Below are 24,508 nucleotides of genomic sequence, written 5' to 3'. Positions count from 1 at the left end.
ACTCTCACATACTGACCATTTCTGACAGCAGATATGGTCAGTATGGGAGAATTATTCATTGGTCATCATTCAAATGGTCCTTTTTTCTGTTTCTAAACTTTGACCATTTCTGATACAGAAGTGGTCAAAGTTTAGAAACAGAAGGAGTTTCCCTTCCCTTCATGCAGTATTTCATTAAATTTAAGAGCTCATATTCTAGGAAGCCAAGAATACAAAGGCCATCAGACAAAGATTACACAAATTCATAGCAGATAGGTCCTTTAGAGGCATAAAATTATGACAGCCCATGATGCAACCTCTGTTGGAGGAGCTCCCCAACCTGCCTGTGGTTGAAAGGACACACTGTGGTTGTTCTGCTTATGTTACACTTCCTGGAGCATCCACCACTGAACCCAGCTGCTGAGGTTTGCACTGAACCACAGGTCTCTCTCAGGTGTGGGACAGGAGGACAGAGGAGCAGCCCGGATGCCTGTTGGGAAACCTGCTGAGAGATCTAAGCAAAGAAAGGCAACTTGAAGCCATCATCACTGGCCTCACCAGCTGGGAGACAGGACATCTGACTGGGCGAGACAAGACCACTGCCTCTCGCAAGAGCTCGTCTGCCATTTCAGTGATAAGCTTTCGCTTATCAAACAGAAACCTGCAACTCCTTCACTCGGAAGTAAAAGTTTAGATGAAAAATATTAGATATTAGGAAAAAAAATGTTTTCCTGTGAGGGTGGGAAGGCCCTAACCCAGGCTGCCCAGAGCAGTGGTGGCTGCCCCACCCCTGGAGGTGTTCAAGACCGGGTTGGAGGGGGCTTGGAGCAACTGAATCCAGCGGGAGGCGTCCCTGCCCATGGCAGGGAGCTGGAACTGGATGGGATTTAAGGTCTGTTCCAAGCCAAATCATTATGTGATTCTACGAAAACTAAGTTTACAGAATTTAAATAAAGCAACAGTTGTGTTCTGAGTTAAGCTTTTCCAGAAGTCACATTCAGCTTCTCTCTGCAACAGTGACTCCAACCAGAGCTATGAAGGGAAGTCATTTATATGATTATACCACCTGAACACAACACAAACTCCTGTGAGGAATACTCTTTAGCAAACCTTAACATGAAGACAGCCATTGCAGAGACCCCCCCTGACCCCGCTCACGGGTGATGCTCCCTGCTGAAGAGAACCTGCCACGGCGGGGCAGTGGCCTTTCCCCCACCCCACACTTTACCCCACCGCCCGCCCTCCATTACCCCATCCCCACCTCCTGTTAATAGCAGGTGTGCCCCTCTCCTCCTGCCCCAAAACAGTGGTCTCTCCAGGTTTCCCCTTCTTCCCCCAGTGGTCTCTCCCCCACCCCACTTATTACCCCATCATCACTCTGTTTCAGGCATATACAGGCGGTGGGGTTCCTCAGGGCTCAGTGCTGGGTCCAGCCCTGTTCAATGTCTTTATCAATGACCTGGATGAAGGCATCGAGTGCACCCTTAGCAAGTCTGCAGATGACACTAAGCTGGGTGGAAGTGTGGATCTGATGGAGGGCAGGGAGTCTACAAAGGAATGTGAACAGGCTGGACCGCTGGGCTGAGACCAATGGGATGCCGGGTCCTGCACTTGGGGCACAACAACACTGAGCACCTACAAACTAGGAGAAGTCTGGCTAGAAAGCTGCCTGGAGGAGAAGGACCTGGTGGTGTTGGTCGACAGTGACTGACCATGAGCCAGCAGTGGCCCAGGTGGCCAAGAAGGCCAATGGCATCTTGGCTTGGATCAGAAACGGCGTGACCAGCAGGTCCAGGGAGGTTATTCTCCCCCTGTACTCGGCACTGGTAAGACCGCTCCTCGAATCCTGTGTTCAGTTCTGGACCCCTCACCACGAGAAAGACGTTGAGGCTCTGGAGCGAGTTCAGAGAAGAGCAACAAAGCTGGTGAAGGAGCTGGAGAACAAGCCTTGTGAGGAGCAGCTGAGAGAGCTGGGGGTGTTTAGCCTGGAGAAGAGGAGGCTGAGGGGAGACCTCATTGCTCTCTACAACTACCTGAAAGGAGGTTGTGGAGAGGAGGGAGCTGGGCTCTTCTCCCAAGTGACAAGGGACAGGACAAGAGGGAATGGCCTCAAGCTCCATGAGGGGAGGTTCAGGATGGACATTAGGAAAAAAAATTTCAGGGGAAGGGTCATTGGGCACTGACAGAGGCTGCCCAGGGAGGGGGTCGAGTCATCTTCCCTAGAGGTGTTTAAGGGACAGGTGGATGAGATGCTGAGGGACATGGTTTAGTGTTTGATAGGAATGGTTGGACTCGATGATCCGGTGGGTCTCTTCCAACCTAGTGATTCTGTGCTACGTGCCCCGACCCCAGCAGTGGTCTCTCCCACCCCCCAGCTCCACGGGGCTGGTTTCTCCCTTACCCAACACACTACCCCATCCCCACCACCTGTTAGAGGCAGGTGTCCCTTCTTCCCCCTTACCCCAAACATCACTAGTCTCTCCTTATTTCCCTTGCTCCCCACCATCCCCTGTTAGAGGCAGATGTGCCCCCCTCCCCCCGGCCCACAGCAGTGGTCTCTCCCCACTCCCCCCCCGCCCCGCACGCTGCCGTGGTCTCGCCCTGCCCCGTACCGTAGCGCTGCGGGGGCCGCCCCGCCGCCTCCGTCCCGCCCGGCCGGCACAGCAGCACCAGGGCAGGGACCAGCCACAGTCGGAGCCTCATGGTCCGGGCGCCTCTCCCTCCTCCTGCGCCTTCCAGCCCCGCTCGTTCACATCCGGCCGGGGGAGCTCCTCACCGCGCCGGGCCCGCCGCCCCGCTGGGCCCGCACCCGGAAGCGCGGCGGCCGCGGGGCATTATGGGTGCGGGCGGGGCCGCCATGTTGTGGGGGGTGAGGGCGAGGCCCGGCTCTAGGGGCGGCCCGAGCGGTGTCACTGGGGCGGCCGCGCTGGGGGGAGAGGGAGGTCGCTAAAGGGGTGGGAACTAGACTCTGTAAGACTCGTTTTGGAGGTTTTGAGCCCTGAATCCAGTGAGGAGAAGAGGAGGGTGAGGGGAGACCTCATTGTTCTCTACAACTACCTGAAAGGAGGTTGTGGAGAGGAGGGAGCTGGGCTCTTCTTCCAAGTGACAGGGGACAGGACGTGAGGGAATGGCCTCAAGCTCCTCTGGGGAGGTTCAGACTGGATATCAGAAAGAAATTTTTCAGGGGAAGGGTCATTGGGCACTGGAACAGGCTGCCCAGGGAGAGGGTTAAGTCACCTTTCCTGGAGGTGTTTAAAAGACGGTAGATGAGGTGCTGAGGGACATGGTTTAGTGATTGATGGGAATAGTTGGACTTGATGATCCAGTGGGTCTTTTCCAGCTGGTGGTGCTATGATTTCCCACTCTACAGACATATGGATTAATTCTCCCAGAAATCTTAGGCATGTTCTATTACTTCCCAAGGTCTCATTTTAATATTCTTAGGAACTTCACAACAGTCAAAACTCTTGCTAATTTGGAGCTTCGGAGCCAGCTGTTCCTGGCCTTGCATTTGAGATGGGGAAAGGCTGCAAACAGGTGATCACAGAAGCCACATGTGTTCAGCACAGATCATACTGAGCACAAAGCGTTATCTCCAAAGAATGAACAGAGTCTGGAAAAACTCTGAAAGAACATGTGATCAGAGGGACATTCTATCTACTGTTCAAAAAAATACAGTTACTTAGATGAAACTTAACTCTAGCTTAAATAAAAAATATTCCACATTTTAAGTAGTAACTAGTTACTATGTCAGGGGCAGTGTTCCTACCCCAGGGACCCTCCTCACCACGGCTCCTGCAGGAGGAACAGGCCTCCCTTTTGCCCCTGGAGAGATGGGGCTCCATCTGTCTGCAGTACCTCTGTGGGGTGAGATCGGGAGGTCCAGTGCTCTTCCATCTCACACCCACAGCAATCTCCGGTACAGCTGTGTTTGCAGCTCCCCGGAGATGGTTTTGTCTCGGTGCATGCAGCTGGCTTTGATATATAACTTTACTCTGTTTTGTGTAGTTTTCTTAGCATGACTGAGAATTGATTGTAGCATCTGTTACAAATGATGATAGAATGGTTTGGGTCAGAAGGACCTTAAAAATCGTCTAGCTCCAATCCCCTGCCATGGGCAGGGACACCTCCCACTGGATCAGTTTGCTCCAAGCCCCATCCAACCTGGCCTTCAACACCTCCAGGGATGGGGCAGCCACCACTTCTCTGGGCAACCTGGGCCAGGGCCTCCCCACTTTCAAAGGAAAACATTTCTGCCTAAGATCTCATCTCAGTCTCTTTCCCTTTGACCTTAAAACTGTTCCCTCTCATCCCATCCCTGCACTCCCTGATCAAGAGCCCCTCCCCAGCTTTCCTGGAGCCCCTCTCAGTACTGGGAAGCTGCTCTAATGTCTCCCCGCAGCCTTCTCTTCTACAGGCTGAACAGCCTCAGCTCTCTCAGCCTGTCTTTGTATGGGAGGTGCTCCAGCCCTCTGATAATCTTTGTGGCCTCGTCTGGACTCGCTCTAACAAATCCATGTCCCACAGTGAGTGATAGGGCTATGGATCAACTATTCCCAAACACCTGGTTGTGATTTAAAATACATGAAAGTGTTACTTGGGTTCCAGCACTGTTGTGTGCCAGTTAATGTTTTCTGAAAGTGGGTCTATCTACCCATTGGCTCTATCTATTTGCAGATGCCTCTAGCAAAGATGGTTGCAAATGATATACTCAGCAAAAATGGAGAAAATTCCACACCATCGCCCATCCTGCTTTTTTTGCCATACTGCTTGTTAGTTAACCTGAAACGCTTAAATAGCCGTTGCATGAATAATTATTCTTAATTCAATTTTTTTCATAAGACATGTTGCTTAAACGAAGAACGTGTGTCTCCCAGTTTCTTGTCCTCAGAGGTGGGAAAATTATGGGATGCTAAACAGCTGGTGAAGATTCCAGTGGGTCTGTTTTGAATTCCCATCAATTTGCATCTGATGACCCCTTACATCAGAGGTAGTCTCTTTGTCCTTGGTAGCTCTCAGCGTATCTCCTCTAGATGTTTGTTTGCCTAACAGTCAACTGCCTGTAAACTAGTAGCATCCACCACATTTTGTGGCAGGGAGTTCCACAAGGTAGTTCCATAAGGAGGCTACAAGAAAGCTGGGGAGGGACCTTTTCCAAAGGCTTGAAGTGATAGGACTAGGGGGAATGGCTATAAACTGGAGAGGGACAGATTTAGACTAGACATAAGGAGGAATTTCTTCACCGTGAGAGTGGTGAGACACTGGAACAGGTTGCCCAGAGAAGCTGTGGCTGCCCCATCCCTGGAGGTGTTCAAGGCCAGGTTGGATGGGGCCTTGGGTAACCAGATCTAGTGGGAGGTGTCCCTGCCCATGACTAGGGGGTGGAATTAGATGATCTTTAAGGTTCCTTCCAACCACACTGTTATATCGTTCTATGATTTGTTCCCTTGATCCTCCTTCTCTGCACTAAATGTGGTGTTGATCTCCAGAGAGCTGCTGCTGTCCTACAAATAATATTACATTTCCAAGATCTCATTCCTGAAGTTCAATGGTCAGTTCAGACACTGTTTTTTACGTGTAACGTAGATTTCCCACCCCACCCCCCCCCCGCCCCATGCATTACTTCACATCTGTCTGTATTCATGGTCATCAGTCATTTTACAGAATCTTTTAGATTGGAAAAGATCTTTAAGATCACAGAGTCCGGCTCAATTCCTTTGCCCATGTGTAGGTGTCTAGTGCTATTTTGGATGATGCAGGATGTCAGAAGAGCATGGGTCCCCATTAGGTCCTGTGCCAGAACCGTTGTCTCCCATATTGTAAAGCAGGATGTGAGTAAATGAGCTCTGAGTGTCGAAAGGTCTTTCTGTAATTCTTTGCAGCCCCACCTTTTCTTTGCTTTCATGAGTAACGTGATATCATCAGCAAGCTTTGTCTTGTCACTCCTCAACTCTAATTCGGATTATTTATGAATAAGTGCAGAGATGGGAAGGTGCATTAGTGACTTCCTTTCACTGTGGAAACTGACCATTTATTCTTTGCCTGTTTCCTGTCTTTTAACCATATTTTAATCCATGCAGGGATCTTCTCTCTTATCCCATGGTTGCTTAGTGTCATTAAGAGCCTTTGGCAGAAAAGTGTTGGAAGTCTTTCAGAAATCTCATCAAACTGTATCTTTCTAATCCCTCTTATCCAAGTACTTGCTGACACCCACGGAAAAGTTGATAGGGCAAGACTTCCCTTTGCAAAAAATTCTTGGCAAAGTCCATGTTGACCTTTCCCCAGTAAATTGTTTCTGTCCAGGTGTGCACTGTGCCAGAGACTCACCTGTCAGAGAACAGGTGTTGCTTTTCATGTTCAGTAGTTCTTCAGCTTTTCCCTAGAAACATTTTCTTTAAAATAGCAGAACATTTGTTACAATCCACTCTTAAGAAAGTTTTAAGCAAGAATTTACACCGCAGTTAGAATTTCAGTGGCTATATCCTTGGGTTTCTTGAATGAACACCAGCTAGACTTGAGAATCTCTTACTGTTCGTTTTGTCTACTCTTAATTCATGAACCTTTTTTTAAGCCAACATTTTGGTTTGAAACTGACTGGAGAGAAGGCTGATGAGGACTTGTTCCAGTGGAGGAACAGAAGTGCAGGAAGTTCTCTTAGGTTTTCCATGACCTTGTCAGCTTCGAGCGCTGCTTTTATACACAATTCAGTTGGTGGGTTTCAGAATCTCGCCACCTTCTGGCACTTGGTACATCAAGATTATTGAAATCCTCTCAAATCCTCTTGAAAAGGATTTATTGTTGAGTTTTACACCCTTTAATAACTCCTCCCTTTGATGTCATTCATGAGTTCTGTTGTAAGTAACCCTCTGAGCCTTTTTTTCCCCCCCAAATGAAAAGTCTTATTTTGGTTACTCCTCCCTTGTGTGAAATTATTTCATGTTTGTGCTTATTTTAGTAGCCTCTGTCTGTATATTTTTTATCTGTTTTATACCCATTCTGAAGTATATAATATATCCTTTTCCTCTTACCATGTCTTTGTTCCAGTGACTTCCCTATTTTTTGACCTCGGCTGAGTACAGAGTTGAGATTTCAGGGAGCTGATACTCCACCAACTGTCCAACATCTCTTTCCAAAGCCATAACAACTAGACACGTGCACGTCACGGTATTTGGCGAAGGTTATACTTGGCATTATAAACATGAATTTTCATTTGCCATTTTATCAGATGTCATTTAATATTGCAGGATCTTTCTGCAGCTCTTAGAATCAACTTTAGATGGAACATTTTGGAATAGTCTTGTTTTGCCTGCAAACTATTTATCCCTGTTTTCAGATCATATATTGAACAGTAGGGGCCCCAGATTCATTTTGTTTTATAGATGGGTAGACTTTCTTAAGCACCATTTTGTAGCTTGTCAAAGCAAGATACAGAGATACAGGTCAAAAGTTTCTTTTTCTGTTACCACTTGATCTTTCCCACTGACTGTGTTTGTTTCTTCCATTTACTTCTTATCTCACAAGGACACCCTAACAATAAAAGCTGATTGCCTGTAAATATTTTTAGGGTTACCAACTGTGATTTGTGTTTTGACAGAACCCATCACGATAGAGTTTTGTTAGATTAAGGCATTTAGACATCATAATAGCAAAACAACAAATAGGAATTAGAAAAAGCGCAATTGATTTAGCAATATTGTTTATATTATGTTAATAATTCTGATTTATTTTGTACCAGTAAGTCAGTTTGATGGCATTTCTTAAATTTACTTATACAAACTTACCATCTTGTGTCCAGTACAAAAACACTTTGGGAATGTGTTAATACCCAATTTTGATAGGAATGGATTCTTTTCTTCCCCCATTAAGGAATTTGAGTGATTTTATTGATGTCATTAGGACCTAAATGAAGGTATGATTAGAAACAGTGTGAATGGGAAACAGCATGTAGTGTGTTTTAGCGAAGAACAGCACAAGTACAGCATACTGAATAAATACCCAAACAAATTGAATATCTATAGCTAGTAAAATGTGTTTTCCTATGTTAACAATAAAAGCTAGGGAAGTGTAGAGACAGGTAACTGGATGGCTAGCCCTGTTCAGAAGAAGAGCTCCTTTAAGAACAAATATTTGATAAGAGAAGTTAGCCCACTAACCAGAGGATTCCTAAAATATACAGTTTAATAGGTTTTGTGGCAGGCCCTGGAGGAGGATGGAGGATTACCTTTGTTTTGTGAATGTTTGAATAGTAAATGATGCCCCGAGGAAAAGAGCCTGATCTTGGTTCTGAGCTAAAGAGATAAGCAGAGCCCCACCCCAGCCGTGTGGGAGACTCAGGCTGCAGAAAGCTGCATATTTTCCCATGGGAATTATTGGAACCCCTATTGCTTCTGGCTTTTGCATCTAAGTTGGGTGAAGTCCTAGGAAGTGTAGTGTTTTATAAGGAGTGTTCTTCCTTTGGGAGGAGGATGGAATGAGTGAGTTCATAAGTCTTTTCAACTTTCATGATCGTCTGCCAAAAATGTCTTTAAAAGTACTTGGGAGTCTCTCAAAGTAAAATAACCTATAAAACATGGACACCCCCCCCCCCAAACATCCATGTCTGTGTACACAAGGAGAGCTTTGTGTTTGTTTAATACCAGGAAACATGGGACCTAATAGCAGGAACAGATCTGCAAGAGTCAACAGACAAGAAGACTGGTATATTTGCATCTTGATCGCTGAGGTCAAGTCTTCTCCCTCTTACTGATTGAGGCTGTTCTGATAATGAGATCTGGACTCCTGTGGCATTCCTGTTCTGTACTGTTCAAGAAAAAAATGTGGAAGTTTCTAGAATCCCTTCCTTCCTCTCCTTTTTATTTTTGTTTTCTCTTCTGTTCTCTTGAATGGCTGGCTTTCACCAACTCATCTGACTTAGTCTATTCTCTTTTCTCTCCAGAGGTGTTTTTCCCATTCAGCCTCACCCTCACTTAGTCCTGCTTGACCCATTGTCACTTTCTAAATATGTGGAACAACATTCCACGTTAATGATCCAGCAGTTTACAATATCAATATTCTTTTCCCTGCTATTTCCCCCACCTACTCAGTGGGACAGAAGCTTGGCTGCAGCTCTTGAAATCTAGATATTCCATTATTTTCTGACTACAGGGGATTTCTGTGGTCTTCCAGTACTCTGGATTACACTGCTACTGAACTGACTTACGTGCTGGGCTAATTTTGAAAGCTGCTGTTACTACAATGTATAGGAGAGCAGGGATGCCAACACGAGAGAGCTTTTTAAAAGCAGAAACAACCTGAATTTGTTCTTCATAATTGTGAGCATGCGTTCTCCATACTAGAATAAAACATAATGCTTCTCTTCCCTGAAGCACATCAAAGTTAATCTTTCTAGGGAGAGAACACACTCTTGTGAAGTTACTTTCTGTTACAATCTTTAAAATCCACAAAGAAATAACTTGGCCCTGCTTTTGACACAAAGTGGTCCCTATTTCTTATATCTGCCAGGAGATGGTGCTGCCAGTCTTCCATCTATTCTTTTCCAGTTCCTAGGAGAGGTGGCACATGTTTATGTAGTATCATATATGTAAAAAACAAAGATACTTCTGCCATCTGGCTGGTGCACATTTGTCCTGATAGGGATCACAAGGGAAACAGAGAACCCCTTTCTGTTTTTAAAGCTTGCTGCATTCTTAGGACTGGAGATACATATTTAAGATCCATCATATGTAAATGACAAAGCCTTTCAGGAGTTTTCCAGGGTTTTCTAGTGCTCCGTGACAGGGTGATGAATATAAAACACTCATCTTTATGATCTGCTGGGTGGTTTCCACACCTGCTTTTCTCAGCTTTACAGACATCTCTGGATGCACCCTGGCAAGGTTGTTTGTGCTTTCACAGACATCCCAGCCCTTCTCACAGAGCCAGAGTTTTGACACTGCTTTAAATGGAAGCAGGAAGGGTTTAAAATCTCATCCTGAATCACTTTAGGCAATTCTTTTAGCCTCGATGCTGATGTGGGCAGGCCCAGTGGCCCCTGGTTCCACTGTGCACACTGGCTTGAACAGACCTTGCGATGTCTAATGGGGGGGACACCACACACATTCTATTTGGTTTGATCACTGTGATAGCTTATTTGTAATTTTTAATCTAGTGTCAGCACTGGGGTTATGTTTAGAGATATGCATAAATGTGAGAGAGCAACATAATTCGTTCTATGTTCAAAGGTTCCAGTCTTTTAGCTGTGTTTGTTTGGTATCAGATTTTCTTTTCACCAGGGCAATTGTTTGGTAACACTCATGGCTACAGTAAAAAAAAAAAAAAAGAAAAAAAACCCAAGGGGACCTAAACTGAAATTGCTTGGTTTTATTATGTTCTGGTGCTGAAATACATCCTGGTGATTTTTTCTTACCCACAGAAGAGCTGTCACAGGGACCAGTAAAAGTTAACATCTCTGGTACCAATCTCCTGCTTTTCAGAGGACATCAGACACTTCTATTGGTTCTCTTTTCTCTCCTAAGAGAAAAATGTCTCTGATTTGATATATCCTCCAGTACTTGAAGGGGCTGCAAGAAAGCTGGGGAGGGACTGTTCACAAAGGCTTGTGGTGACAGGATGAGAAGCAATGGGTATAAACTGGAGAGGGGTGGATTCAGACTAGAGATAAGGAGGAATTTCTTCACCATGAGGGTGGTGAAGCACTGGCCCAGGTTGCCCAGAGAAGCTGCGGCTGTCCCATCCCTGGAGGTGTTCAAGGCCAGGTTGGATGGGGCTTTGAGCAACCTGATCTAGTGGGACATGTCCCTGCCCATGGCTGGGGGTTGGAGAGGGACGGGCTTTAATGTCCCTTCCAACCCAAACTATTCCATGATTCTATGATAACAGAAGAAAAGAGAATCTAAGTATTGTCAAGATAAAATATACTCCTGCTGGCCAATACTTTTGATCAGGTTCATATATCTCTGGGAAGTATTGTTGATGTAAAGGCAGCTAATGTGGAGGTTTTGGGAAGCAATGAGATGTGGGCTAGACTCCAGCTGTACTGTTTTGATGTATGAGACACTGATTGCCAGTGTACTCCAGCACATTTAGATTTGGAAAGATCTGCTGGGAATCTATCTTATTCTGATTGCTTTGGTCATACATCTGTGTGTATCTGTATGTATCTCTGTCTAAATATATGTATGCAGTATATATATATATGTATACAGTCCCTGTATAGGCTTAAAACTGTATGGGAAACTCTTCTGAGCAAACTCTGAAAACAGTACAGAGTGGCTCCACGAGTGAGGTTTATTCCCATGAGTGAGAGCTGCAAGGTGGAAATCCTGGGTTTTACTTTTCCCATAAACTACGTTGGCAATATGAGATTTAGGTGTAAATGGAGACTTAAACATGCTATGAAAAATTAATATATTGGATGCTGCACAATCTGCATTGCAAAGAAACAAAAAAAACAATGGTCTAGAAAGAGGCTGTGCTGGAACGGATTAATGCCATCTAGGCATTTTTGGCATGATCTCAAATAGAGAGCAATTCATGGAATATAAGGAACGTAGCATTAGACTTTGCTTGGCATTCCCCCTTCGAGCTGTAGCAGACCACACTTGTGAATGTGGCGTTGCTGAGAGCCGCTTGAAAAGAGACAAATGCAAATAAGACTGTGCATCTTCCTTAGTTCCACAGGAAAACAGGAGCCCAGAGCCACTTGCAGAATAAGGTGCTCTTGGAAGAAATCTGCTGGGCTGGGATGTTGCAATGATTCTCCTTCTGTACAATGAGAAGCTGTGTGTCTGTCTTAATGCTCCTATAGGTATCATCTTGAAAACCTCAATGTAAGGGCAAGACCAGGATGAGAAGAGGAAATTCTGGTCTCTTCTAATGACCCGAGGGCTTTGCCGCAGAAGACCGAGGCAGACTCAACCCTACCTTGCACCGCTGGCTGAATGAGCCCATTCGCACCAGAACTGGAGGAATGCGGGCAGCTTTTCGCTAAGCTGGTGCAGCCCTCGGTGTCAACAAGCTCTCAGCTTGTTCAGAGGTTTCATTCCCATTTGTTTTTGACCCTGTCAGCTCATTGGTATCTGAGCAATCTAAGTGTGAAGCGTTGCTGCTGCAGGCTAGCAAGCACTCACACTCTGAATAGGTGTAAGTGACTGCGCTGAGGAGGAAACCTGGATCCAACTTCTCACAGTTTTCTCAGACAAAATTGTCCTGCTGACTATGTGAGTAAGACCAAGGGGATTCATTTTTAAGTCACTTCTTTGCAAAGAAAAGGAATTCACCAAATGCCTTAGCTCTACAGACACTATATCAAGATCTTCACATGACCAGGATCCACACGAGCCATCTGTTTCCAAAAAGAAAAGGAAATATCTGGGAGCAGCCTGTGTCAGGGACACCACTGCAAAATGGGTCTGCGTGTGTCTTGGACTTGCAGGCAACTTAGGGATGTCAGGCTTGGGAGCACCAGCTGGCTCCCTTCCTCTAACAGCTGGGGTTCAGGTTACCCACACTGGCATCCTCATGGTGGAGCTTTGATGCAGGAGCTGCGCTTGTACTGCTTAAGACCTAGTGTGATTCAAGAGTCACCAGCCCATCAGCTGGGATTTCAACTGTGATTTTGATATGTCTTCATCTTTATAGGCCTTTGATCTCTCATTTTCATGGTGCCTCATTTCTATCCCCACTGCAGGCCTTTCAGTTCCGTGTGCTGAAAATGTGACTCATACAATTGCCACTCCCCAGCCCTACCTGATCACGCTCCTCTGTGGTTTGCTCACCAGCTAGATCTGATACGGGACACACAACGGGAAGACAAAAAGAAGCATCTTTCCAAGGAACACTTCTGCCTGAGGAGAGTGCTGCTAGAAGGCATATTCCCTTCCTACACCTGTACAGGCTCTCATCCTTCTCCTGGTCTACCTGTACACCTGGATGTTTGGTTGGAAGTATACTCTGGAAGCATACCCTATAGTAGCAGTAAAAAAGCCTTGAGACATCTGCCCTCTGGGTCAACAAATATGCCAGAGTGGTATTTTATTCATTGAGCTGTGACTTAGACTGCGCTGGCAGCACAGCGGTGCCGTCAAAAGGCACTTCGGTGATTCTCTAATCACAAATGTCAAATTAGGTCAATAGTCTCCAAACAGTCTGGACCCCTTGAGTGTAGTGAACTCTCAAAACTTATTGTATCCTGTCATTAAAATCCTACCTGAAAACATGTTTTCATATGGTGCTGCAGAGCCCGTGCCAGCGCTCACGGGGCACAGTAGAGAAAGGACTGGCTGAAATACTTCAGCTCTAAGTAACTCAGGGTACCTCTGCAGATTCAGAGACCTTCGGCTAAGTCTCTTCACCTTTCTGTGTTTGAATTAGTTTTGTAATGGTAGAGCGTGGGTATGGATATACATTAAATATGCAACGTAGTGCCAAGGATTCATAGTTATTGTACACCTGCTGGCCTAAAGCACCAATTTAAAAGAACTGGGGAATAACCTGAAAATAAGCACGGTGCTAGACCTATTTTTAAGTGATTATCTTAGAGACATTTTTCTTTATGAAAAGTGAGACCAATACTTAGAGCTGCTGTTGCTCACAAACAACCGCTTGCTCTTAATGGTGAAGAACTGGTAGGCGGGAAGTTTCTAAGGTCCCTAAAGCAGTAAGGACAGGCACAGAGTTTACAGCAAATCAAGGATAGAAACTCATACTCTGTTATCACTCTTTTAATGTTTTTGATCTCAAAAGAATACTGCTTTATATTTAATTAGGGATGTTAATATACCTGTTCGTAAATGAAAGTATTTTTGCACTTGAGGGAAAAGATAATAAAGGGAGTGTTTGAGCGAATGTCTGTTCTGAGCAAGTGCCTGTTAGTTAAGACAGTAGGTAAACAGCACCGCAATCAAAGGACGCAAACTCTTTTGAAGTTGCTGAGGAAGTATATGACAAATATCATCAAGAATGCAGTTCAAAGGATACCGTTCATATCGCTAAAACACACGCAGAAGACCTGATTCTGATCTTACGCCACTCGTATACCTCGTTATAGCTGAATCAAACTTACTCTGCTGTCAGAAACCAGCAGTGGGTAGCTATCCCTGCTTGCTCTGGGATACTGAGAAAAGCTGACCCCATGGGGCCAAGGGAAAGAAGGACTCTGAAACAGGCCATAAAGAGGGCATGGAAAATGAGGAGGTCAACAAGGTGACCAAGAAAACGTTTAAGGGGAAAAAAAACCAAACTCTGTAGTGCTATCAGAGCTTTTGCTCTTGCAATGATGATCCGAGGTCTGGAGCACCTCCCATATGATGCTGAGAGAGTTGGGGTCGTTCAGCCTGGAAAAGAGAAGGCTCCAAGGAGACCTTATAGTGACCTTCTAAGTACTGAAGGAGCTACAAGAAAGCTGGAGAGGGGCTGTTTACAAAGGCTGGTAGCGACAAGATGAGGGGCAGTGGCTATAAGCTGGAGAGGGGCAGATTTAGTCTAGACATAAGGAATAATTTCTTCACCATGAGAGTGGGGAGGCACTGGCACAGGTTGCCCATGGAAGTTGTGGCTGCCCCGTCCCTGGAGGTGTTTAAGGCCAGGTTGGATGGGCCTTGGACAGCCTGATCCTGTGGGACGTGTCCCTGCCTTGGAAGTGGATGCTCTTTAATGTCCCTTCCAACACAAACTATTCTATGATTATATAATTTGTTCCCTTGACCCTTCTCTGCTTTTCTCTTTTCCTTTGAGCTTCACAAAAACTGTTCCAGTTTGACCCATGGTGCTGAATTAGGTTTGTCTTCATATGTATTTGTAATTAAACTGCACTGAACTCTTAGGCGCATCCATGGTTTATTGCATTGGCTAGTTGTCTTCTTCACTTCTTTGTATTATTTCCAAATATGGATAATGAAAAGTGGGGAAAGGTGTAAATAGTTATGCCGAATCAAGATCTGGAAGATCTGGTTGTCTGGAAGACTCCTCAAAGACAACTGACTGAGAAAAATCAGACACGAGCGGTAACACTTTTGATGGAATAACCGTGGGCCTTCTCAGTTCAACTTGTTGGGCAGCAGTGTCTGAATTGCAAGGCTCCTAAACTCTTATAAGGACGGTCATCCCTGTTGGGTATCTTCAGGAGGATTCCAGTCAGCAACTTCTAGCGGTGCTTACAGAGGCCTTGCTGTAGGGGTCATGTCCAAGTAGGAGTTGGCAAGATCAACAGACTGTCCCCTGCAAATTTAACCATGCTTTCAGTCCAAAAGCCAGTTCTTCTATGTCTTTTGATGAGAAACATTGCTGGAGCCAGTGTAAACAAGGATGTCTTGCTCCCTTTTTTGATGCAGTTATACTGACATTAAAGAAAACATCACTTTCCGGAACTTTTTACCAACACTGAAGTGATTAGAACAAAATTGCATTAGAACAGTTGCATTTTAGTGTGTTGCTGTTGAGCATCTTTTCTCATTTATCACAGCTGATGCAAAGCCAGGTCTTTTTCCCCTAAGAATATGAATTATTTGCTTTTATAAGTATCTGAGTAACAGCAATCTAAAATGTAATTCTCCAAGCCTCACTCTTCAGAACACAGTGATATTTCACCAAGAATAAAACCACCACTGCTGACTAGACAAATGTCTTTGTACTTACTGGCTTTTTGCAACAAGGGGTCTAAAATTAAAATAGAATAGTAGAAAAATAAAAGCAGTTAAGATCTTGAGCGAAAAACAGCTAAATTACTGTATGTATAAGAGGAAATAATTATAATGGCTGAGTTCTAACACTTGATAAGTCTAATGTAGCTGGTTTTTAGTGGATAAGTGAGAACAACTGACTACATTCATGCTTTTAATGCTATGTAGAGTGTTAGGACTATTTAGCATTAATTGTGTTTCAAAGACAAGGCCCTGAGGAACCTGTAACTTTGAAGTTGGACCTGCTCGGAGAGGAGGGTTAAACCAGGTGATTTCCAGAGGTCCCTTCCAGCCTTAATGATTTTATGACTCTAAAGCATTAGTAAAACTAGTCTGCTTTTATTAAAATATTAGCCCTGTTAGTGGCTTACAACGTTGTCTGATGATAAGGGCAAGGCAGGTGTGATGTTAAGCTGTAAAAAGTTATTGTCAGTAAAGTATAAAACCATAAACCAATGGCTTTATTCTATAAATGCACGTGCAATGTAGAGAAACAGTTTAAATATGAGATGTTTTTGCAAGATCTCTGCATGTGTATTACTTGCCTTGCTCCTATTAATGTGAAGATATTGCATATATGATAGTAAGTATATGATAGACAGTATATGATATTGTATGCGTTTGTTAGACTTTTACAGTGTTGTTTTTACTGTGCAAGCCTCTAATATTTCCTATAATAACTTAATGTTCAAATGAGCTACTTGAAAAGTTAAACTTAACTAAAGAATAGGTATTTAACTGGCTATTCTTACATAAGTCTACAAGAACATCTGGAAAATAGTTTATCTCTGTCTTTAAGGATTTATACTTTTATTTCTGTTTTACCAGGCAACATGACCAGTAATTCCTGTGTCAAATGTAGTTTCTAGCCTTCACCTAAGATGCCATAATCAAGTAAAGTATTTGGTGCAAGATTTTAACTGTAACAACATTTTTCTGTCCCTGTTTGAGTTCAGAAATGCGAGTTATGCAAAGGCATGAGTCGCTCAGAGGGCTGCAGACTTACAGTTGATGGTGTGTAGTTACTGGCATGGGTTCAGCCTAGGTCCTTAGCAACCAAAAGTTGTTACCATCTGATTATAACTTGATTTCCAAAATGAAATGAGTCAGTCTTCTGCAAGCAGATGTGGTCACAACTGATAAATAAATAAATATACCTACACAAATACATATAAAATATGCACAATATAACATAATCATTATAAATAAAAAATATATTTTAGTACACATACACCAGCACAACTGAAGCCACTTGGCATGCTGCTTATTATTCCTCCCCCGCCCTTTTACTTCCCATAAATGTAGTGCATCTTCTAGGTTATGATTTTAAAGTAGGGGTCTCAAATACCCTTGCCTTCCCAATTGAAATAAGTAGGAATCTTGCTTGTTGTATTAATCTCATATTCTCCCATTTTCTTGATTACAGGCATCAGTACTGGGACATTTCATTCTGCAACACTACAGAAACAGCCTCCCACACAATAAAGCACGGGAAGAATGAAAACAAATTTTGTCTTTCGATGCTTGAAATTGTTTTTTAAACCTAAACCAAATTGCAAAGGTAGGAAGATATTTGAAACATACAGAACATATTAAAATTGTAGTAAAGCACATTTCCTCACCATGCCGGTGTTGTTCTAGGCTGCCATTCTGCTAAGGATCCCAGGGTTCCTTCCTTGATGAAGATCATCATTTTTGTCTTCTAGATGTAACTTCTTTTTATGCAATTTACTTTTGAGTCTTGGCAGCTCTCACTAATGGAAAGTATTAGTCCTAAAGAGACTTCTATCATGCAGCCTTAATGAGTGTGAATCTGGTATTACTTACTTTAAGCCAACATAAACCTTACAAGACCAGATGCAGAATCCATTGAAAACCAGACAAATAAACCCGCCTTGAGTCTGAAAAATGGGAGTATCCCAAAAGTCCTTGTACTCAGGTTTTTGTTATGCAGCCACATTAGCCAGACATAATTTGCCTTGCCACGGGAGGGGTAATGCTCCCTGTCTCTCCTCCCAAGCCTTTCTCTTGCTGCAGAACCAGGCTGGATGTGGATCAGGAAGCAATAAATGAAAGGTGTCCATCTTTGTATTTGCTTTTGCATTCAGGCTGCCTGATGCCAGCCCAAGGGAGGTCACAGGGACAAGTGCAGGTGAGAGAGCAGAAGGTTTCCTAGGCAGGATGGATTTATGTTGGGTTAAATTGACCGAGTAACTATGGCCTCAGGGATCCTCCAGAGCATTTATCCAGTGCAGGAACTGCTTCTCAGCCCAGGCTTAGCCCAGGAGAACAGGCTGCTGCTGGAGCTTTGCACCGTGGCAATTTCCTTTTTAATGAAACAGTCCTCAGACACCACTGGCAGCAAATAGAAACCAGCAAAGCTTTTGGGTTGCTCTTATTTAGGAGGCTCAGACTGAGACGTTTCATCCCACAACATCATTTGAAAGCAAGGTGTGATGTTTTTAAGCCAAGAATCTTTGAAATAAGAAAACAAGTAAACAAATTACTAATAGCAGGAAGGATTTTGGGAGTGGGTGGATGCAAGTGAATAGGAAAGCTGAGTGACAAGAAAGAAAAGCTACATGTACTGGTTACTTCTGACTCAGTGAGGTAGGACTCCAAGGCAGTTTCCCTGAACAGCAACAATCTCTATTCCATTTGGAAAAGGAAAACATGGAAAAACTTCTCAAGTCAAGGGAAAAAACAAGTAGCGACAGACAGGAAATATGCTGTTAAATGTAGGATTTTGAATTTTTGGTCATTTCTTCCACAAAGGTTCCACAGTAGTCACACATTCCTCATTCCTAAAAGCTGAAGTTAAACTTTCTTCATTACTGGAGTACTTTTCTTATCAACAAATAGGATTTTTATATTCCATATGTATTTATTTGTATTTCTTAAGAGCTTAAAGATATTTTTCTCATTGTCTGTTTTAGAAATTGGCATTGCTCTGCACAGGAAAATACTTTAGGAATGCAGGGCATGGAAAACAGTCGCCATCCCTGTCTCTTGCCTTTGTCTTTGGCTCTGCAGGTGGGGAGAAGAACTGCTGACTAGTGCCAAAGGAACATAGGACCAGCCTTTTACATCTGAGTAAGCATGTAGTAGGCATAGAATCATAGAATCACAGAATCATAGAAGAGTTTGGGTTGGAAGGGACCTCAGAGCCTATCTAGTTCCAACCCCCAGCACGGGCAGGGACACGTCCCACTAGGTCAGGTTGCTCAAAGCCCCATTCAACCTGGCCTTGAACACCTCCAGGGATGGGGCAGCCACAGCTTCCCTGGGCAACCTGTGCCAGTGCCTCACCACTCTCATAGTGAAGAAATTCCTCCTTGTGTCTAGTCTAACTCTCCCCCTCTCCAGTTCATACCCATTGCCCTTCGTCCTATCACCACAACCCTTTGTAAACAGTCTCTTCCCAGCTTTCTTGTAGCTCCTTCAAGTACTGGAAGGTCGCTACAAGTTCTCCTTGGAGCCTTCTCTTTTCCAGGCTGAGCAATCCCAACTCCCTCCGCCTGATGAGAAAAGATGGGAAAATGTCGCAAATGGTCAGAGAAGATTTTACTTGCCAAAAAAAAAAAAGGAGAAAAAATTTCCTTTGGATCACAACAGCCTAGGTCACAGCCAAGATATGAGCAGCAGGAAAAAGCCATCTTCACACCAGTTTAACCGACTACGCAGGCAGTGATTTCACACCTTGGTGCGAGTTGGCAGAGGAAGCCCATGTCATATGTGTACAAGGTATGGTAATGTAGAAGTAGTCAGCACAGTGCTGCACTTCCAAAAGCTTGTCGAGGATGAGCTGAGTGGGAAATTATTAAAGCAGGGTATGGAGTATATTACCTCTGTAACATCTCTGAGTTGTTCTTCTCAACTGTTGCTTATATTGAGTCACTTTCCCTGGAGGTGTTTAAGGGACGGGTGGACGAGGTGCTGAGGGACATGGTTTAGTGTTTGATAGGAATGGTTGGACTCGATGATCCGGTGGGTCTTTTCCAACCTGGTAATTCTATGATTCTACTCACCCATCAGCTGCATCAAGCAGATGCCTCATGCAGCTGAGAAAGCAGTTCTGAACTCCAGGCAGAGCAGATGGCAACTCCGTGCTGGAAGTTTCATCTAAAAGACCGGCATAAAGATAGAAGACTATATGGCATTCAATTAATCAGTGCTTGCAAGGTGATGGAATCAAGAAGAGCAGGTTTTCTTTGTTATGCTGGGAGACATGTTTTCCATATATTTTTTATCCTTCTTGTCAGTCATGTGCTTGTATGACTGGCTGGGGAATCGGAGACAGCTCTAATGGAAAAGAGAAATTAGGTCATCTGGTCCATCTTCACTGCCAGGGCATGACTGTTCCCTGCAGTGTATCACTTCCCACACAGTTATCTTTCCAACCGTCTTTTGTAAGATGGAAATGCAATTCAGAGTCCCATTTGGTTACCAGAGCTTTTGAGGACGGGCATTTTTTTTTGACAAAAATGCTTAATGAGCAAGACAGGGCTAACAATTTTAAATAAATTTAAAAGAAAAAAAAATCCGAATCTCAGAATTTGATCCCAAGTAAAGTTTTTACTAGAAAAATTGTGCAATGTTAGGGGCAATCAGGGACACTGGTTTCATTCAGGCAGGAAATAGTTTCTATGACTCAATTTGACAAATTAAACAATAGGTTTCCTGCTAAAGAATCAAACAACTAGTTTAGTACGTAGTTCAGGAAGCAGCCAGTACTCATAATGCTCTGAGCAAACTCTCATCAGGAGACTCAGCACTAGTGCTGGTTGGCTGTAGGTATTCTAGACTGCCTTGATAAATTATTCTAAGTGCTTTGATCACCATCCTTCAGCAGAATGTCTCGGTGTGCAAGCACTCAGGTTGTACGGGGCAGGATTAGTTTATTAAGGCAAAATAAAGACAATAACAAATGGGAAAACAGCGATGTCACCTACAGGTACAGAAATCGACAGGCTGAGAGAGTTGGGCTTGTTCAGCCTGGAGAGGGCTCCAAGGAGATCTTATAGCGACCTTCCAGTACCAGAAGGGCCTACAAGAAAGATGGAGAGGGACTGTTTACAAAGGCTTGTGGTGATAGGATGAGGGGCATTGGGTATAAACTGGAGAGGGGCAGAGTTAGGCTAGACATAAGGAGGAATTCCTTCACTATGATGGTGGGGAGGCCCTGGCCCAGGTTGCCCAGGGAACTTGTGGCTGCCCCATCCCTGGAGATGTTCGAGGCCAGGTTGGATGGGGCTTGGAGCAACCTGATCCAGTGGGAGGTGTCCCTGCCCATGGCAGTGAGTTGGAACTGGATGGGCTTTGAGGTCCCTTCCAACCCAACTATTCTCTGATTCTAAATGGCAAAGTTCCCTTCTGGCAGCTTTAGCATTACTAACTTCCACGCTGCCTGCAAGTGAGAATAACCCCCACCTTTTAGCCCTTGACTGCATTACATGCTCATTGAGTACGTAGAATGGTTTGAATTAGAAAGTGGCAGTCCAAGTATTTTCCTATGGGTTGGTTTCCTTTTCCAAAGGACCTGTTTGCTGGGTGTTCCTTGGAGGTGCCATTGTGTAGTTTGGTTTAAGGATTCACTTTCCTAAGGTAGGCGGGGAATCTCCAAACTCTGCTCAGCTTTGCTATGGCATTTCCTTTTGCCACCAGATTCTCAGCCTTCTCTGCCCTCACACGCTTATCATAGAATCACAGAATCACCAGGTTGGAAAAGACCCACCGAATCATCAAGTCCAACCATTCCTATCAAACACTAAACCATGTCCCTCAGCACCTCATCCACCCATCCCTTAAACAACTCCAGGGAAGGTGACTCAACCACTGCCCTGGGCAGCCGATTACCTACATCAGTTCTTGTAGTTTTTAGACCACCAGCCTTCACTGGATAATTTTGTTAGCCCTGCACCCTGCAGCAACATTTTCACTCGAGAGCACCCAAGAGCATTTAAGGAACTTGAACAGAAACCCAGGAGTTCAGAAACATGTTCATAATGACAAAAGGAGTAATTTCTCCTTTAAAAAAAAAAATATCACAAGAACTGCAACCTCAAATACAAGTGCACGTGGTTGGTTTTTATGTCCCACCAGAGGAACTGTAAGATTTTCTTAGTGAGAAAGACACCCTTTTGCCTTCTTCAACAGAGGAAGAAGAGATCTTTTCTCAGGTACTTCCGAGTTCAGGAATTAAACATGTTATTCTCTACAGTTGCCTTATTAAATCTACAAATTAATCCACATAAGCTTTTCCTTTTGTCTTCAGCAAATTAGACTCAAGATTACAAACAGATTACAAGGTTATTCCTTCTTTTCTATAAACTCATAAGTCAGTGTGAAGTTCTTACCATGTTACTTATCCTTTAATGTCCATGAGAGCGCTCTGTGTTTCATTCTTTTACATAAACAATGCTTGACCTTGTGTTAATTTAAAAGGGCTTTATGGCTTTGCCCCATGGTTTTAGGTAGTTCTTGAAGCACTCTGCTAGTTACCAAAATGTCATTAGTTACGAAAGCAGAGTCAGCTTTTCAGGCGTTGGCTTCTTAGGATGTGACTTTCCTAGTTCTTTGTGTATTTAACATCGTCCACAGCCAGGCTGTGAGTCTTTACTGTAAAAAGAGTAATGATTAGATCCACTCTGACATGACCATTTTCATTGTTTTTCTCAAAGCAGCAGGTTTCTAGACTCCACTTGATGAGGAAAGATGTGATTACTAACAGAAGAACACACTAAATTACAGTGTTTTTGTGGGTGGAGCAATTTCATACTGTTAGAGAAACCCAAAACACTTTCCAGTACTACAAATCCACTGAACAGTCAATTTGTTTTCTTTTCCATTATTTTTGCTACCACACAGTTTAATTCTAGTGATTTATTGATTAGTAATGAAGCCTGCCTCAATTGTCTTGACAAGTGAAACAGAGAGAGTCAAGTAATAAAGTTCCAGGATGCTGATATTGATCTTGGCATCTGCCTGGAAAGAAAAAGGTTCATTATGTTATGTTTAGAAGGTTTAAGCATCTTTTAAAAATTGAAGCACCTTTGACAAGAACTATCCACCCTTTCTCCTCTGGTTCTATGTAGTCAAGAATAGTATTTGCAGTGGACCCGTCAATCAATTCATCAATAATGAACAACTTCTGTCTTCTATGACAGTGACGTAACAAGCGAGTCACCTTTATAAAGAGCAGCAATTCAGAAAAATAAAAGAAAATGGTTAATTTTTTCAAATAATTGCTGCTCATGCTGTTAAAGATCATCCTAACAGGCAACCAAAACGACAACTTAGAGATTCAATACAACTGAGATACAATTCAGAGCAGCCCTGTGGAGAAGGACTTGGGGGTGTTGATTGATGAGAAGCTGGACATGAGCCAGCAGTGTGTGCTCGCAGCCCAGAGGGCCAACCCAAACTATTCTATGATCCTATGATTCCTCCCTCCTCAGCTGTTTTTTCTCTTTGCAATACAGATTCTGTGCACCGCCCCCCCCAAACCAAAATGTTCTCCTTGCCTACCAAATAATAATTTAAAAGACAGATCTAAATATTGCAGACCATTGACAAATGGAATCCCCACTAAAATCAGCAAAACTTGGAGCAAAATAGTGTGCAGCATTAGGACCTGCCTCTGAAAAACAGTCACTATTACAGATACATCAAAGCTCTGCAATTCCTACCATCACTGCACACTGTAAAAGGCTCCTGGAGCACTCTGATCTATTAATCTAAGATTTCTCTCCGTGCATCCCTCCTGACAGCTGAAAGCTTACTGCGTTTTAGCTAACAAGCAGCACTGACATGAAAACAAGTGGGTATAAACTAAGAGTAAGCTTTTTAGTTGGATTTCTAGCTATCAGCAGGGTGAGGACCTGGAACAGGCTCCCAAGAGCAGAGGAAGAAAAGAATGTAAATATAAGGCTTGATTAACATGCTGTGTAGTGCCTGTGATGGGACTGCGTGGGATGTGATGATCTAGGGGGTCTCCTCCAGTCTTATTTTAAGTTCGTAAACCATGGCATGCATTGTCCCACTTTGAAGCAAAATTCTCTAATTGGCACACTTAAGGCTTTCTTCTCCATAGGGACCATTTATGTTATTATTATAATAAATTAATATTTTTCATTATTTATCGATGCTGGTGGTTTTGAATCACATTCTACAGCTCCACCAGAGGTAACGGTGCACTTTTGATACAGAGCAGCACATAAATGTACTGTCTCATTGCTTGTAAAAGAACAGAGCACCACATCCACGGAGCTATAAACTTCTTTTTAGCTTTGATGACAAAAGAGACCTTCATGCCTCTGCACATCCATGCATCACTGAGTGTTTAAAGTAACAAGGTATTTTAAATTCTTTCCGCTTTAGTGGGAATAATGAGACAGTCATGTCAGCATTCGGTACTGCTCTGGTCTATGGGGTCTCTTGCTTTCTTATTCTCTTGGATTACAGTGCACTTTCAGTAGCCATCATCCAGCTACACCTTCTCATCAGGGTCCTACACACCTTGCCATCCCTTCTGATAAATATTTTCAAGGTGCAGGACAGTAGAACCACTCGTGCCTTCAAGAACATCTCCTTACTGACCATACAGCATGCCCAGTCCTTGCTCCATAGAATCATAGAATCACCAGGTTGGAAAAGACCCACTGGATCATCGAGTCCAACCATTCCTATCAAAAGAATCAGATCCTATCAAAAGAATCAGATCTATCAAAAGAATTCCAGATCCTTAGGACAGAGTAGAAAAAAAGGGCGAGGGCCAGAACAGCTGGAGAGGAGCAGAACGGCCAGAACATTAGAAACACATTTATAGGAACAGAAGCTTTATGGAGTAGTTC

At 43.8% G+C, this 24,508-nt stretch overlaps 1 protein-coding gene across 1 annotated transcript in view; it reads right to left on the bottom strand.

The window, feature by feature from the left end:
- ADAM17 (ADAM metallopeptidase domain 17) overlaps window positions 1-2,814 on the bottom strand; it is a 35,295-nt gene extending 32,481 nt beyond the window's left edge. The window contains exon 1 of the mRNA XM_069850508.1: window positions 2,592-2,814. Within this exon, the coding sequence (XP_069706609.1) occupies window positions 2,592-2,682 (91 nt within the window). The 5' untranslated portion in view covers window positions 2,683-2,814. The remainder of the gene's footprint in view (window positions 1-2,591) is intronic.
- Between the last annotated feature and the right edge of the window lie 21,694 nt (window positions 2,815-24,508).

This window comes from Phaenicophaeus curvirostris, chromosome 2 (genome assembly GCF_032191515.1).
Source record: "Phaenicophaeus curvirostris isolate KB17595 chromosome 2, BPBGC_Pcur_1.0, whole genome shotgun sequence".
NCBI lineage: Eukaryota > Metazoa > Chordata > Aves > Cuculiformes > Cuculidae > Phaenicophaeus > Phaenicophaeus curvirostris.
The sequence above is the reverse complement of the archived record's forward strand: the minus strand, read 5'-3'. Positions and strand labels throughout refer to the sequence as shown.